Source organism: Gymnoscopelus braueri (assembly GCF_963280865.1).
Source record: "Gymnoscopelus braueri genome assembly, chromosome: 17".
Taxonomy (NCBI): Eukaryota; Metazoa; Chordata; class Actinopteri; order Myctophiformes; family Myctophidae; genus Gymnoscopelus; species Gymnoscopelus braueri.
Genome location: NC_137617.1, coordinates 44,976,817 through 44,994,316, shown reverse-complemented (window position 1 = coordinate 44,994,316; position 17,500 = coordinate 44,976,817). Strand labels below are relative to the sequence as shown.

The 17,500-nt window shown below is 43.0% G+C and overlaps 1 protein-coding gene across 1 annotated transcript in view; it reads right to left on the bottom strand.

Moving 5' to 3' along the window:
• sdk2b (sidekick cell adhesion molecule 2b) overlaps positions 1 to 17,500 on the bottom strand; it is a 650,002-nt gene that overhangs the window by 17,875 nt on the left and 614,627 nt on the right. Inside the window, 1 exon segment of the mRNA XM_080455991.1 lies at positions 3,718 to 3,847. Coding sequence (XP_080312117.1) covers positions 3,718 to 3,847 — 130 coding nt within the window.

The window sequence follows — 17,500 nt, the reverse complement described above, 5'->3', positions numbered from 1 at the left end:
AACTGAGTGAAACATTGGCCAATTGTCAAATAATATAAGGAAGAGGATTGTGAAAATAGCCGATCCTAAAAATAGCAGATCTACAAGCTCACAACGCCTCGCAGCGTGAGGCGTTGTGAGCTTGTAGATCTGCTATTTTGCACAATATTTATCTGTGGACCGAGTAAAAACAAAATGCCTCAACTCCTACAATTCCAAGTGCTTATCAGGGTGGGGTCCCCAGTTCAAATATGATTAATTAGGGGGTTGGGGGTCACGGCCTGAAAAAAGGTGAGAACCAGCCGGCTTAGCGTCCCAATAACAAGGCAGACGGAGAGAGAGAGTTCCTTTGGCTGCAGGAATTCACACTCAGAGACGTATTTAGCAGAGAGAGATATTCGGGGAGCGGGCCGGAATGAAGAATTCCGAAGATGAAAGCAAACATTGATGGAGGCCTTAAACCGGGGGGGGGGAGGGGGGCTTCCCTCCCTCTCTCCCATCTCTTTCATCTGACTGGATCAAAACCAGACAACATACAGAGTAGACCCCCTCAGACCACAGAGAACCGGGAAGGCGGGGGCCGGGCGACGTAAACAGAAACAGCAACAAACAAGTATACGCAAAAAACAAGACGAGGGGAAGGAAATGGCTTTGATAAAAGAAGACTTGGAGGAGGACGCGAGGACGCATACACGCGCGCGCACGCACGCACGCACGCACACACACACACACACACACACACACACAAACACACACACACACACACACACACACACCACACACACACACCACACACACACACACACACACACACACACACACACACACACACACACACACAGATTGAAATTGGAGACATAGGGGTGGTAGAGGATCGGATGATCAGAGAGGAGAGAGAGAGAGAGAGAGAGAGAGAGAGAGAGAGAGAGAGAGAGAGATAGAGAGAGAGAGAGAATAGAGGGATAACACTCATTGATTACTCCCAGGGCCAACAGAATGGTCTGATTCAGCAGATGCCAGCACAGCAGCCCATGGGCGCTGCCAGTAAAAAAATGCATTCTGGGAAAACGCATGTCAAAAGGGCAAACTAATTGGAAATAGCCGATCCATTCAGCCAGCATATCAGTCAGTCTATGGTTGCCTGCAGGGTAGATATACTGTGTATCGCTGCTATCGGGTGGAAAACTCGTAAGTTCCATACAAAAAAAAAGATTTAAAATAGTGAAAATAGACGATCTACAAGCTCACAACGCCTCGCATTGTGAGCTTGCAGATCTGCTATTTTCCCCTACTTTTGTGCAACACTCTTAGTATGATGAAGCAGGGCGTTAGTTTACAACAAAACATAAAAAGATAAGTTCAATATGGATATACAAGGTTTCTGCCCGACAGCAACAATATTTATTACACCGGCTTGGTGGAATGCTTGATTCGATTGGCCAATCACAAATTCTAGTCTGTATTTTTTACAATAATGTCCGCTGAACTACTCAAGAACAGACCCGCTGTCTAATCAAAGACTCAGAGCACCTGGCTCATATCAATCTATCGTATCCAACATGGCGGCCTTGTCAAGGATGTTCTTGAAAACAATTTGAGGAGAAAAATAGACACTATAGCAGAATATCCATTCATTTTTGATCAACACTTCCGACGGTGTTTTCCGAGCCGACCTGGCATAAATGAATGGACTATACTTTCATTAACCGTGAGCACTGAAATCCTTTTAAAAATCTATCAAATCGTGTTGTTGTTGTTACTTTTGGGTCAATTTATGAATGTCTTCATTAAGCAGCCATGTAATAATGAGAGAATCAACGAGAAATGAACCCCTTCAAGGTGATAAAGACCTCTCTGCTTCGGGGCATGGGGGCTAAATTACCCTGTCTGGGTTTATTTCTCAATAATGACCGCGGTTCCCCATTGATTATCCCTTTGCTTAAACTGACTTTCAAAGTTTTGTTGAAAGGCAACTCCGCCACTGAACTTCTCCAGTAGTAAGGAGGAAAAAACGTGCCGAGTGCATCCAACCAGTGGTGGAAAAAGCACTCAAACTTTTTACTCAAGTAAAAGTATCAATAATGTTACAAATAAAAGTCTGGAATTCATAATTTAGTTGAGTAAAATTTGGAAAGTATTAGTATCAAAATGTATTTAAAGTAAAAAAGTAAAAAGTACTCATTTTGTAGAATGTCCCATTTCACAAGCTTTCAAATGTATAAAATGATTAAAAAAATCTTTTGAAAATAGCTGATCTACAAGCTCACAATGCGTCGCGATGCGACGCATTGTGAGCTTGTAGATCGGCTATTTTCAAATGGCCGAAATGTACATAGGGCTGAAGTGGGTAATGTATGTTTTGTAATAATAATCCAAATCTACAAAGTAACTAGTAACTAAAGTTTTCAAATAAATGTAGTGGTGAAAAAGTACAATATTTAGTAAAAGTAAAAGTACAGGAAATTGGAAATACTCAGGTAAAGTAAAAAATACCTCAAAATTGGACTGTACAGTACTTAAGTAAATGTACTTAGTTACTTTCCAACACTGGCATCCAACCCTTATTGTCTTACATAAGAGTGTGTGAGTGCAGTGGCCCGGATCAGAGGTGGATGTACGCGCAGCGACATTCTCCAGGGGTCAGTGCCCTCCCCCCCGCCCCGCCCCGGCCCAAGCAGCGCCGCTACGCCTCCCCACGCGGGCGGACAGACGGGCGCGAGGCCATTAATCTTTCATCCCCCAGCCCTGTCTAGCGTCTGGGTTTATATATATATATATCTGAGTCTGAGAGTCTGTGGGCCGTTTGTGTTTTGGTGAATGACACACTATAGATGTGGACGTAGACGAGTGGTCGGCGAAAAATGCTGCGCCTCTCAAAACCCGAGTTGAATTCCTGTTGAATTCAACCCATGATGACTGTGTGCACAGTGTTGATTTTGTCGACTAAAACCATGACGAAAAGTGTTCGTAGACTACCTTTTTTCACTGACGAAAACTAGATAAAAACTAAGCTACGATGACCAAAACTAAGACTAAATATATTGACAATTTCGTCAACAAATAAAAACGAGACTAAAATGTCAGTGAGGGAACTAGTGGAGAAGAGATCCAGCAGAACTAAAAGACAAGTAATTTTGTGTTTGGTTGCGCTCAGGTGTTGCGTTCAGAAAATAGGCGATCTACAAGCTCACAACGCGTCGCCCTGCGACGCGTTGTGAGCTTGTAGATCGCCTATTTTCTGCATGAAACCAAGTGTAAAATCAGCGATTGCGACGTCATCCGCCAAAATACATTTTAGTCGACTAAAACTAGAAAAAACGAAAGCATTTCAGATGACTAAAATATGACGAAAACTAAATGGAATTTTATTCAAAAGACAAAAATTGAATACAAATTTGCTGTCAAAATCAACACTGCTGTGCACCTTGGACATACATGACACAAAGCACGGAAAAAATAACCTGTGTTCCAATGGACCTAATGTAGTTATAATTTTGTCACACGCTCATGTTAATGCTTTTTATTGGTCCAATATTTATAAAACCCACAGACACACTTAACCACTTTCACGTCTTGGAAATCTTTACGAAAAAATAACCATAAAAAAAGTTGAAATATGGAGATACGAGGTTTCGTCGCGACCATACACTAACACATGACGGGACACTTAGATCTCCTAAAAAAAGGACACGTTTTTTTTCTATATGAAAATGGTTTGCGTGCTTCATGGCGTCGTACCTGCGAGTCAGAGATCTCAGAGGGTTTCTCCGTCAGGCTGCTGCTCTCGGCGGGGATCAGGTCGTTGTACTTTGTGCTGACGTCCTCGTCTGAGTAGTGGAGGCTGCCGGGGCTGGGCCGCGGGGGAGACCTGGGGAGGGAACATGTACAGAGTCAGAGTAGTGGAGGCTGTGGATGGAACATGTATAGAGTCAGAGTAGTGGAGGCTGTGGATGGAACATGTATAGAGTCAGAGTAGTGGAGGCTGTGGATGGAACATGTATAGAGTCAGAGTAGTGGAGGCTGTGGATGGAACATGTATAGAGTCAGAGTAGTGGAGGCTGTGGATGGAACATGTATAGAGTCAGAGTAGTGGAGGCTGTGGATGGAACATGTATAGAGTCAGAGTAGTGGAGGCTGTGGATGGAACATGTATAGAGTCAGAGTAGTGGAGGCTGTGGATGGAACATGTATAGAGTCAGAGTAGTGGAGGCTGTGGATGGAACATGTATAGAGTCAGAGTGGTGGAGGCTGTGGATGGAACATGTATAGAGTCAGAGTAGCTGGGCCTGGGAGGAGACCTGGGGATGGAATGACAAAAAGAAGCGTGGATGGAGGGGGGCAGACTGTCACAAACTGCTCGCTTGATTTATGCAGTGGTGGAAAGTAACTAAGTACATTTACTTAAGTACTGTACTTAAGTACAATTTTGAGGTATTTGTACTTTACTTGAGTATTTCCAATTTCCATTACTTTTACTTCTACTCCACTACATCTCAGAGGCAAATATTGTACTTTTACTCCACTACATTTACTTGAAAACTTTAGTTACTAGTTACTTTTCAGATGTAAATTATGATATAATGAAACATACATTAACCACTTTAGCCCTATTTTATACCTAGGCTATTTGAAAATAGCAGATCTACAAGCTCACAACGCGTCGCGTTGTGAGCTTGTAGATCGGCTATTTTCAAATATTTAGTACTTTTACTTTTGATACTTTAAGTACATTTTGATGCCAATACTTTTGTACTTTTACTCAAGTAAATTTTTTATTCTGGACTTTTACTTGTAACAGAGTATTTTTATATTGCAGTATTGGTACTTTTACTTAAGTAAAGAATTTGAGTACTTTTTCCACCACTGGATTTATGTTAGCGGTTCCTGACCTTTTCTCGATCATGGCCCACTTGAAAATCTCGAAAGCCGCTCACCACAGCCCGCACATCGCAGCCCACCAACATGACCAATGAAGTGGTCATGTTGGTGGGCTGCGATGTGCGGGCTGTGTGCATTTTCAGTATATTTTAATGATCAATCAATCGATTGTGTTCTGGAATAAATACCAATAAATACCATAACATTTACATTACTATTTTCACTATTTTTGTGCATCACCCTTGTATAATGAAGTAGGGCGTTAAATCACGAAAGAAAATATAAGACAGTTCAAATATGGAGATATTTCTGCCCGATTGCAACCATATCAAGTCCTTCCCACAACTGGTCAGCGTTCAAATCTGAACCGAGGCCCTTTGTTTAACGTCATCATCTCGGTCTCTCTCCTGCCTAGAGTTCTCAAATTCTACCCGAACCCGACCCGGCCCGACCCGACCCGACGTTTTTTAGAGGGAGTAATAGCCATGGATACACGACGGTCGTCTGTCTCGTCCGTCATGGATGAACTTCAACCTGGTGTTTGCACTTTCTCCATGTATAGCCCGTACATCTACAGAAACATTCATATGTCAAATATAAAGTGCTTATCCCATGGCCACCATGCACGTGCACACATAGACATGAAAGGGGGCTTGAGCCCCTGCCCTTTTACCTGTCGCTAAAAAAAGTGCCCTCTCCAGACTGGAAAAATAAAAAAAAAGGAAGACAAATTCTAGCGGCCTAACGGTAAGGCTGACGGAAATGCCAGTGGGTGTGTTGGATGCAGCTCAAAGTGAACTTTTCTCAGGTATCTAGTATGTCGCCGTACGACCTTCCTATCCCGTGTTATTAAAGAAAAACGGGCGACAATGGCCAAAAATCGGCGATCCAAAATCGGCGAAAGTGGCCGTTTTCAAGATGTTTTGGCCATTATCTCTGGAACGGAATGTCCAATCTGCTCAGTTCAAAGCTTGTTGGGTGCGTGACTTTGAGGCCATTAAGCACGCAGTGATACCTTTTCGGGTTTTTGGACCTAAAAGTATGATAATTGTCCGTGAAACAAAAGTGCCCTTTTGAAATTCCAGCCCCTGCCTCTCCAAATCCTTCTGCACGTCCCTGATGGCCACGGATGTTACATTTATGTACGGGCTCTCAAAAGTACCCGTATCATCCGTATTGTTCAATAAAAAGCATTTTAATCTGATCGGTGGCCATTTTCTCCATATACTTTCAACCAAGCGACCCCATCGGTTGGTAGGTGTATTGCACTCTGATACATTATAACTCTGAGAAAATGGCCACCGTTCGGATTAAAATGCTTTTTATTGAACAATACAGAATATACGGGTACTTTTGAGAGTCCCGTGCATCATTTTAACATCCGTGGCCATAGGGTAAGCAATTTATATTTGAAATCTGAATGTTTCTATAGATGTACGGACCGTAAATGGAGAAAGTGCAAACACCAGGTTGAAGTTGATCCACGACTGTAACGGGAGTTTATGTACCGCAGGGTAAGACTACAGTAGCAGTTAATAAATAGACGAACAAATGAATAAATATACTTTAACGTGCGGAATCCGAAACAGGCAGCGATGTGATTCTGAATTTTGTTATGATTACGGTGATTAGTGACACCTGGGCGAGTGAGTCGTGTAACTTTCCCGACGTTAAACTGTGTATGTGTTCAACAACACAACCATGCAGCCTTGCAGTTTAAACGCAGATTTCAGCTTGGGAAAATAACCCTCCAACTGTTTTGGGTACGTGGAATCTGTTGCTGGTTCATAGTCATTAGTCACCATTGCGTTATCGTGGTATTATTCCTGTTCTTGCTATTATGTTGCAAATTAGTGTGTGTGTGTGTGTGTGTGTGTGTGTGTGTGTGTGTGTGTGTGTGTGTGTGTGTGTGTGTGTGTGTGTGTGTGTGTGTGTGTGTGTGTGTGTGCGGGGGGGACAAAGACTCGGTCGAGAGAGGCAGAGAAATGCAGACGATGCCTTGCATTGCACAGAGGTGCGTGAGCAAGACAAGGATTTAACTTCATTTAAATCAGCACAGTGTAAGCACAGTGTAAGTTAATGTCAGTCAGCGCCGTCAGTGCCATCTTCATAATAGATAAATACACATTCAGAACAGAATAATAATATCAAAAATATTAAAAAAAAAAAAATACAAAAAAATATTTTTTTCTTTTTTTTTTTCCTCTGGTTTTTTTCGGGTTTCGGGCCTAACATGATGGAAATAGTCGGGGTCGGGCCGAGCCTCGGGCCGGCCCAGTCGGGCCCAGTTAGGGCCGAGCCTTAATTTTCAGGCCCGTTGAGAACTCTACTCCTGCCTTTCCTTTCTACTCACTGTCACTATTCAGATAAAGCAGAACCGATAACCTGGGGGGGGGGGGATGGTGAAGACCTTTGGCATGTCATCTTTAGAGCTTTGATTCTGTGCCAATTACTGTGATTTCTGTCAGACATACTTCTACACCGCTTGATTGTCTTTGAGCATTAACCAAGCATGTCTACTGTACCTGAGTCGGCATGTGCTAGCTTTAACGGTTAGGAATTTCTTTTAATGTCATTCATAGAATCGCTGTCCTAAAATGTCCTCACATCAACAAGTACAGCGATACAAATGTGCCTGTGTGTCCGTGCGAAGACGACTTGATGAGGATCATGGGACACCCCATGAGTGGGTTCGCCTACAGCCAAGTCTCTCCTGAGATGAATAATTCCCTGTGATTGGGAGGCTGTTGGAACGTCAAAGCACACAGCGCTCTGTGACTCCGTTATGAAGAGAAGCCTTCATAATGGAGGGTGATGTTCGGTGGTGGACAAAGTACTCATTACTGTCAATACAGTACAATTACTGTCCACCACCGGCGGAGAGAGAGAGAGAGAGAGACACACAGAGAGACAGAGACACACAGAGAGACAGAGACCCCAAAAGTCGGACCCACAAATAGATCTCTACTAACCCTCCTATTGAGGAAAAAAAGAAAATCCGATCTAAAAGTCGCGGCGCGCACCCGCACGCACGCACGCGCACACACACACACGCACACACACACACACACACACACACACACACACACAAGTGGTGGAAAAAGTACTCAAATTCTTTACTTAAGTAAAAGTACGAATACTGCACTATAAAAATAATCTGTTACAAGTAAAAGTCCAAAATTAAAAATGTACTTGAGTAAAAGTACAAAAGTATTGGCATCAAAATGTACTTAAAGAACCAAAAGTAAAAGTACTAAATATTTGAAAATAGCAGATCTACAAGCTCACAACGCGTCGCATCGCGACGCGTTGTGATAGGCTATTTGAAAATAGGCTATGTATAAAATAGGGCTAAAGTGGTTAATGTATGTTTCATTATATCATAGTTTATATCTGAAAAGTAACTAGTAACTAAAGTTTTCAAGTAAATGTAGTGGAGTAAAAATACAATATTTGCCTCTGAGATGTAGTGGAGTAGAAGTAAAAGTATCGGAAATTGGAAATACTCAAGTAAAGTACAAATACCTCAAAATTGTACTTAAGTACAGTACTTGAGTAAATGTACTTAGTTACTTTCCACCACTGACACACACACACACAAATGTTGCGCGTTTCGAGAAGTATCTGGAGGGTACATTTTGTATGTTTTTGACAGGGGTTTGGTGTGTGTTGTTGTTGACAGAACCTGAACTAGCTCCGCCCCCACCAGGGGAAACCAAGGATAGAGACACACAATTCAATTATGTCCACTGGGTTAAATTTAACCACATTACGGCTAATGCACTTAACCTGAGTGGTGCTGAAACCTTTACAATGGAGAAACCATTAATGTGCAATATATCTTAGTTATATCATTGTCTTGGGGATCTGGTGTTACTCTCACTCATTCAGTGTGTGTGTGTGTGTGTGTGTGTGTGTGTGTGTGTGTGTGTGTGTGTGTGTGTGTGTGTGTGTGTGTGTGTGTGTGTGTGTGTGTGTGTGCGCGTGCGTGCGTGCGTGCGTGCGTGCGTGCGTGCGTGCGTGCGTGCGTGCGTGCGTGCGTGCGTGCGTGCGTGCGTGCGTGCGTGCGTGCGTGCGTGCGTGCGTGCGTGCGTGCGTGCGTGCGAGCAATATTTATACTTTCACTATTCAAAAATAGCAGATATACAAGCTCATAGCGCGGCACCGAGTGCCGCGCTATGAGCTTGTAGATCTGCTATTTTTGAAACATTGTGAACGTTTGTGCAGATCGTTGAATATATATAATTTTGAAGCGAACATTTGTAACTCAAATCTTTGCTTCTGGGGGTCCCTGGAACAAAATATTTTCCAAATATCCACTATCATGAGAACGCATGTACAATGTGTGTGTGTGTGCTTGTGCGTGTGTGTGTGTGTGTGTGTGTGTGTGTGCGTGTGCGTGCGTGCGTGCATGCGGGCGGGCGGGCGTGCGAATATATGTTGTTAACTAGTATCTGTTGCTCAGTCAGATTTATACTTGGGTCAAAGTATACTGGAGTAGATGCTTTAATATAGAGTGAAAGTCAAAGGTATTCAAAAATACTCAAGTGAAGACACTCAAACAGAATTTACTGAAGTGCAGTGCTCAATTAAATGTTCTTTGTTACCGTCCACTGTACAGTATTATTATCACGTAGAGCTGACCCATATCTCTGCTTCTTGTTTGACATCTGTTAGAGAGTCTGGCTGTTATTAATATTATAGGCTTTGTCTAATAATTCCCGCCGTCTGCTGACTCAGCTCAGCCAGTTTAATAGAAAGCTATGATGATGAATCGACTTTTAAACACTTTCCATTTAAAACACTATCTTTCAAAGCATCGACTACACAGTATATTGATGGAACAAACCTTTTTTTTTCTTTCTTTTTTTCTATAGGTTAAAGCTTCACATAATGTACTTTGTGAAGCTGCTAAACTTGTTTTTTTTCCCCCATCGTATTATTCTGTACATTCTCTGTACAATATTGCTGTGGGGTGGAAACCTTGTATGTCCAAAACTGTTACTTTTCAGTAAATGGAAAAAAGAAGAAGCTTGTTCCGGTGGATCCAATATATATATATTTTATTTATTATTATTATTTTTTTTATCCCGCGATTTTGTAACCCTATTTTTTACACCCAGTGCTAATTGTCTATGTAATCCTGGGCACTACCTTCCCTCTGCCAACCTAGGGAGGCCAGGGCCGAGCTCATGCCTCCTTCAATGCATGAGAGCCAACTGACCTTCTTGTCACCTGACAGGGGAGAGTTTCCCTGGTTGGACGTAGCGCGTGGAAGGAACACGTTATTCCAACCAGTTCCCTTCCCCTCCATCAGGCGCCCCGGCTGGCCAGGGGGAGGCAGTATAGTGACCAGGATTACTGCATGTTTTTGTGAGGGTACCTACCCTAGGAGACACGGGGAGAACATACAAACTCCACACAGAGTAGGCCCTTTTGCCAACCCCACCTAGGGTATGGGCACTGATGACGCGGAGGAGAGAACACGCCCCCAGCGCCCACAGCGTCCCCTGCGGGAATCGAACCCAGGACCTTCTAGCTGTGAGGCGACAGCACTACCGACTGTGCCACCGTGCCTCACCGGTGGATCCAATATAGTCGTTATTTAGTCACAAGCTCTTCTTAATACTAGTCATTGGTTTAATAATCCTATATTAAAAAATCTCTTGAATCTCCACAACAAGCGACACCAAAGTATTAGCATTATGCTAATACCATCCATCCATATTAAGCATAGAAAGGTGCTACATGTACATAATATGCAGATGTTGCGTCTTTGAAATGAATAACAAAAGGGAAGGCCCCCACCCTGGTATTTCTATACATTCCCATGCAGCTCATTAAAAACCTGACCCCCCCCCCCCACATGCAGTCACTCCCAATCACAGCCTTGAACTCGTATCAGTGCTCACTCCCAAAAACCTGCGCTGTCCGCACTCTTGCATGACCTATAGCGCTAGCTCACATTCCTTAGCAGCAGTGGTGGAAAAAGTACTCAAATTCTTTACTTAAGTAAAAGTACCAATACTGCAATATAAAAATACTCTGTTACAAGTACAAAAGTCCAGAATTAAAAATTTACTTGAGTAAAAGTATAAAAGTATTGTCATCAAAATGTACTTAAAGTACCAAAAGTAAAAGTACTAAATATTTGAAAATAGCCGATCTACAAGCTCACAACGCGTCGCGATGCGACGCGTTGTGAGCTTGTAGATCTGCTAATTTCAAATAGCCTATGTATAAAATAGGGCTAAAGTGGTTAATGTATGTTTCATTATATCATAGTTTACAGTATATCTGAAAAGTAACTAAAGTTTTCAAATAATTGTAGTGGAGTAAAAGTACAATATTTGCCTCTGAGATGTAGTGGAGTAGAAGTAAAAGTATTGGAAATTGGAAATACTTTTTTTATTATATTTTGACACTTGCTTTGGCAATGTAAACGTATATTTTCTCATGCCAATAAAGCTCCTTTGAATTGAATTGTTTGTAGCCAGACACCCGCCCCCCCCCCCCCCCCCACACCCCTTCCTTTCCACCATGTAAAAAAAAAAGAAAGAGCTGCAGCTCAGTGGGTCTCAAAGTGCGGGTCCCCAGATGATTAGTTTAATGTGCAACATTGTTTTCTCACTCAACAGTAAACAAAAATATGATCATTTTGGGGGGGGGGTCGCGGCCCGGGAAAAAAGTTGAGAACCGCTGCTGTAGCTTGATGTGAAGAGATGCTATTGCTGTGAGTTGAGACCCCTCTGGGGAGATTATGATAAACTGGCTGTTTTAAAAATACAGAGGAGCCTCCACTAACTCTCTCTCTCTCTCTCTCACATTCGCCGTTGAGCGAGGTGTGAATTATTTATCAGTACTTTCGCAAGGATGTGGACTGGAGGCGCCACATCCCAGAGAGTTGTCATTGGGGATTCCATTACAAGATACGGGGGTGGGGTGGCTTCTCCCCACAGCCGTTTTTACCGGGTCTAAATCACTACACCAACAACACTGTAGAGCTCAAGACCCCCGATGCTACATACGAGAGTGTGGAGGAGGGCACCGAGTTGGTGTTGGCTAGACGACGCATACTGTAGTTATAGCAGTGACTGAGACGACAGGCTGAAAAAACGTAAGGCAATGTCTTAGTGAACGCGCGCAACTAGGCACGGCCCTCATTAAAGCCATGTTTTGCACAACGTGGCCCTCAACCCTGACATGATGAGTTTGACAGCCCTGCTGCAGGGACTCATTTACATGTCTTGTACCGTAGCGTTCGAGAGCTCTGCACACTCATCTCTCACTGCGAGACTTTAAAACCAGTCTTTAAAAAAACATAATCTGCACTCCATTTCCATCGCGGACTCTCTCTCTCTCTCTCTCTCTCTCTCTCTCTGTCCACAAAGGGCATGAAGCAAGGCTAGAAAACAGCGTGGAAAGCCTGCTAAGCAATAGCTACAAAGCAACACGGGGGCCCAAAGCTGCCGTAATCCCCCCTCCATCAGCCCTCAATGTAACTGCCATAAAACATTCATCAGGGAAGCTAGATCTTGGATCTTCTGTGTAATACTCAGTGTTAAAGTTCAACGCAACAGAGAAGCCCCCGGATTGCCACAGAGTCTTACGTAATCTGTTGGAACATAATCATTATACGTTCAAAAGGGTTTTAAGAGAACAAATGAGTCATAAAAATGTTAAAAGCTTTACCTAACCAAAATGACTCATTTAATGCTTTCTAAACAGTTTTTTTTTACATGCTACACATGTCAACATTCAAAATTCAAGGTTTACGTAGGAGTACACAAGATTAAAAAGTTTTACTTTTACTGATTACCAGACGGCCTCTCTAGCCACTATAAGCTACAGCTGCCACCCGGAACATGTATGTGTATGTACATGTATGTGTGTGTATATATGTTTGTGTGTGCACTCTTGATATGTAAAGTGTCAGGTGTGTAGTGTGTGTGGGGTGCAATGTGTGATTGTGTGTACTTAGATGCGTGTGCGTGCGCAGTGATGGAAAAAGTAGTATTTTTTTTTAGTTAAGTAAAAGTATCAATACTGCAATGCAAAAATACTCTGTTACAAGTCAAAGTCCGGAATTCAAAAATGTACTTGAGTAAATGTACGAAACTATTGGTATCAAAAATTACTTATAGTACCAAAAGTAGAAAGTAGTCATTATGCAGAATGTCCCATTTCACAAGTTTTCCAATGTATAAAAATCTTTTGATAATAGCAGATCTACAAGCTCACAATGCGACGCATTGTGAGCTTGTAGATCGGCTATTTTCAAATGGCCGAAATGTATATAGGGCTCAAGTGGGTAATGTATGTTTTGGAATAATAATCCAAATCTATAAAGTAACTAAAGTTTTCAAATAATTGTAGTGGAGTAAAAGTACAATATTTGCCTCTGAGGTGTAATGGAGTAGAAGTAAAAGTACTGAAAATTGGAAATACACCAGTAAAGTAAAAAACACCTCAAAATTGGACTTAAGTACAGTACTTGAGTAAACGTAATTAGTTACTTTACACCACTGCGCACACACGCGCGTTTGTGCATGCGTGTAGTTGTAGAAGGCATACTAGGCGACATGCCTGGTGGCCAATCCTGAGTGGGATTAAGGTCCTCTGCATGTGGTGGTGATTTGGCCAGCACCATATCTGGTGAAACCAGACAGTTCCACAGACAGTGTGTAGCCTGACTGCTTGTATATAGACATGTTTGCACTCAGCAGCACCCAGAGGATTACAGGTTATGACATTACGGCATTTGACGGATGTTTATTTTTAAGATAGTAAAAAAAATATATATCTTTGAAATTCCTTTTTTTACATTTGAATTTGTTTGATTTGTCTGAACCTGTGCTGGAAGACCAGATGGCTGCTGGGTGTTCAGGTTAAGCCGTGAATAACTGGAAATCCCCACACAGTCAAATTGCTCAGTGTTAAAGGAGTAGTTCACCCCAAAAAAATGACTTATTTTCTATTTACACAGCCCACAAGGCCTTGAATTCATGGAATTCTTTTCTGTTTTTGTCGCATTCCTAAGCCAACAATTTGATGACCGAGACTCAAAGAGTCTCTAACTGAGTCTCCTATTGACGAACAATTCTCCATGATTTCAAGGCCTCATGGGGTAATATGTAATTGATAGAAAATAGGTACATTTTTGTGTGAACCGCTCCTTTAATTTACCGATTTATAAGTCTGAGAGTGCACAAATGTAACCAAGTGGACCCGAGAGAGAGGGTCCATTTGCACTCTCAGACTTATCCGATTATTATTATCATCATCATCACCCTGCTGGCACCTGTCAGCAGGGAGTGTTGGGCGGGAGGAGTAGTTACGAAGGCCCTACGTCCTCTCGGTGGGGGCTCCTCACTGGCAGGTGAGTCAGTAGGATGACAACAGCAGTGACAACACAGACACGTGTGTGGGGAGGGAATAGAGAGCATGCACATGCGTCACTTTTCCACCAGGACACACACCCCTCATATATTCTAGCCCATTAAGACCTGAGAAGATTCTAGAAATGTCTTCTAAATCCTAAAAAAAAATTGAAAGAAAAACCCACATTTTTTTCCCCTCGATTTTTCAAAAATAGCAGATCTACAAGCTCGTAGCGCGGCACTCGGTGCCGCGCTATGAGCTTGTAGATCTGCTATTTTTGAATAGCCAAAGAAATCGAAAGTGACACAGATGCGTTCCAGATATCAATGGGTTAAACTGAGTGGCAGAACATTGAGCAGCATTGGAGCGTTGGAGTTTGGAAGCAGGCGTTGGAAATCACTCCACGGTCCTGTTTGTAAATTGCACATAATGCAGGAGGCAGCAGGACGTTGCGTTATTGAAAACGAGCGCTTCCAAACTCTGACACTTAGAAAAATAATCACCTTCACGGAATGTATTGACAGAAAGTAGCTCGTAACGTGTCTACGGTGGATTTTTATGAAACACAAACTTTGCAGATAGAAAGAGGATAATTCAAGCTTTCCGTACAGCTGCCATGTTGGCGAGTTTAACCCATTAAGACCTGGAACTGTGTCATTTTTAGATTTGAGCTAAAAAGCATTATTTTACACTTTGGGCTATTCAAAAATAGCAGATATACAAGCTCATAGCGCGGCACCGAGTGCCGCGCTACGAGCTTGTAGATCTGCTATTTTTGAAAAATCGTGAAAATGTGTGCAAATCTTTGAATATATATATTTTTTATACATTTTAACTCAAATCTTTGCTTCTGGGGGTCCCTGGAACAAAATATTTTGATGGGGGTCCGCGGCTAAATACATATAATTTTGGGGGTCCTTGACATGAAAAAGATTGAGCACCACTGATATAGAAACGTTTTTCAGAATACTGTTGAGATTTAGGAGACATGTAGAATCGGCTTCAGGTCTCAATGGGTTAATGTTGTTTAATACAATCAGAAAGGACTTTTCTGTTTGGATGTATGGGCTGTCAAGGCCAGAAAGTATTTCTTCGCCACTCAGTAGGCGTTCCCGCATAACTTTCGGGTACGATGATGTCACACACATATAGCCTCTATAAATTGGCATAATGACTTAATTGGGGAGAAAAGGAAAAAAAAAAAAAAAAAAACTAGGATACCGGTATAAACCATGAGCCTATCATCTCTAATAAGGGTTCCCAAACATCAAAAAGCACCTGCCAGAGCTATCAGAGAACACAGCCGTTTCTAAATTAGAAGCAAATTAACCAACACTGACGACTCCGTTAGATTCCTTGATCCTGTTCTGATGCAGTAATGCAGGAGGATTTGAACCCAGGAGAGAGAGAGAGAGAGAGAGAGAGAGAGAGAGAGCATAGATACAACATTCATCTGTAATCGTAGGGCTCAGGTGTCCGGATCCCTACATCTGAGCGGAGGGCTGGCACTTCAAAGAGAGCTGAATATGAAAGTACATCTGTGCATTCTTTTACTACCTCCTGCCTGCACCCCACGCACGCACGCACGCACGCACGCACGCACGCACGCACGCACGCACGCACGCACGCACGCACACACACACACACACACACACACACACACACACACACACACACACACACACACACACACACACACACACACACACACACACACACACACACACACACACACACACACACACACACACACACACACACACACACACACACACACACACACACACACACACACCAGCCTGGAAGCTCCCCAAAAGCCCCGCCCCCTTAATCCTATCTCCAAGGTCACACACACACACACACACACACAAACAAACACACAGGTGAAAACACATACACGTGCACAAAAAAAAAGAAATCCCTCACCTGTGCTGCCATATACAGGTGCACGCATATATGGCAGCACAGGCGAGAGAAATATGATTTTGTGTTAGCACATGCATGTACGTGAATGCATGTGCACGCGCGATCACACACGCACGAACGCACGCACACGTGCACACAAACACACAGGCTAATTCCTGTGGGGCCAAACATCAGAGGCCACCTGCCTTAGTCCAAATGTTATCAGCTAATCTGTGGATATATGATGCATGTGCATTATTACGCTGTAATGCTACGTTGATGATAGCTCTCTGGTCCAGAGCGTTAGTGAGTTCTTTCTATAACGCTCTAGTCTGGGAGGCATTGCGTCGGAGCTTGGACAGCAGGGGCGCGGCAACTGCGTTGTGATTCAAATCAACAGCCAATGAAGAAAAGGGGGCGGGATCCACATGCACTGGGTGTTGCATCTAAATAGGATCGACGGGAAGCAATTTCCCCTTGAGAAATTGCGGCCGCCATTGTTGTGTACTGCTGTTTGCCTCTCGTCAGACTTTTTAGACGAGTTGCACAGCTCTCAGACCGGTAAGAGGCGTGTCCGCTCAGATTCTGAGCGTAAGTTACATCCCGCCCACAAATACCTCTGGCTCTGGCCCAGAAGTTCCTCGCCGAGCTGGCGAAAACTTCTGGGAACTCAGATTAATAACGCTCTGCCAGGCGCGGTGCTATTCTCATAGACCGAAAATTACACTACTGTGCGAGGTCTCCGTCTTTAGTAAAAAGTAAGAAAATGTTGCTACCCGCCGAATTAAAGGAAGTTTTATAATGTTGAAAAACTATTCTCCTTGATGGGAAACGTCTCAGAACCCTGTCTGATTTATACTTGGCTGTGTGCCAAAAAATAGCCGATCTACAAGCTTGTAGATCAGCTATGTTCGGAGCGTGACACCCGCACACAACCCGGCATAAAATGACTTGTCTTAGTTCTACTGTATCTCTTCTCCACAAAAAAAAATGATTTCAGGCGAGGACCCCCTAGCTGAGAGAGAGAGAAGCAGGGACCCCCTACTCTATATTGAATAAAATGGTGTTTCAGATTAAAGTTTTTTTTCAACTTAGTCTGCTCTTTTTTCTCTCTACACCTACACCTCTTTGCCAAAAATAGCCGATCTACAAGCTCTCAACGCCTCGCGCGAGGCGTTGAGAGCTTGTAGATCTGCTATTTTCGGCTAATGTTCCCCTCACAAAAGGAATTCTAGGGTTCAAGTGGTTAATGTAAAAAAAAACTAAATCCTATCACAAAAAGATTTGACGGACCCCCTATAGTAGCTCTGAGGACCCCCTAGGGGTCCCGGACCCCCTGTTGAAGACCCCTGCACTA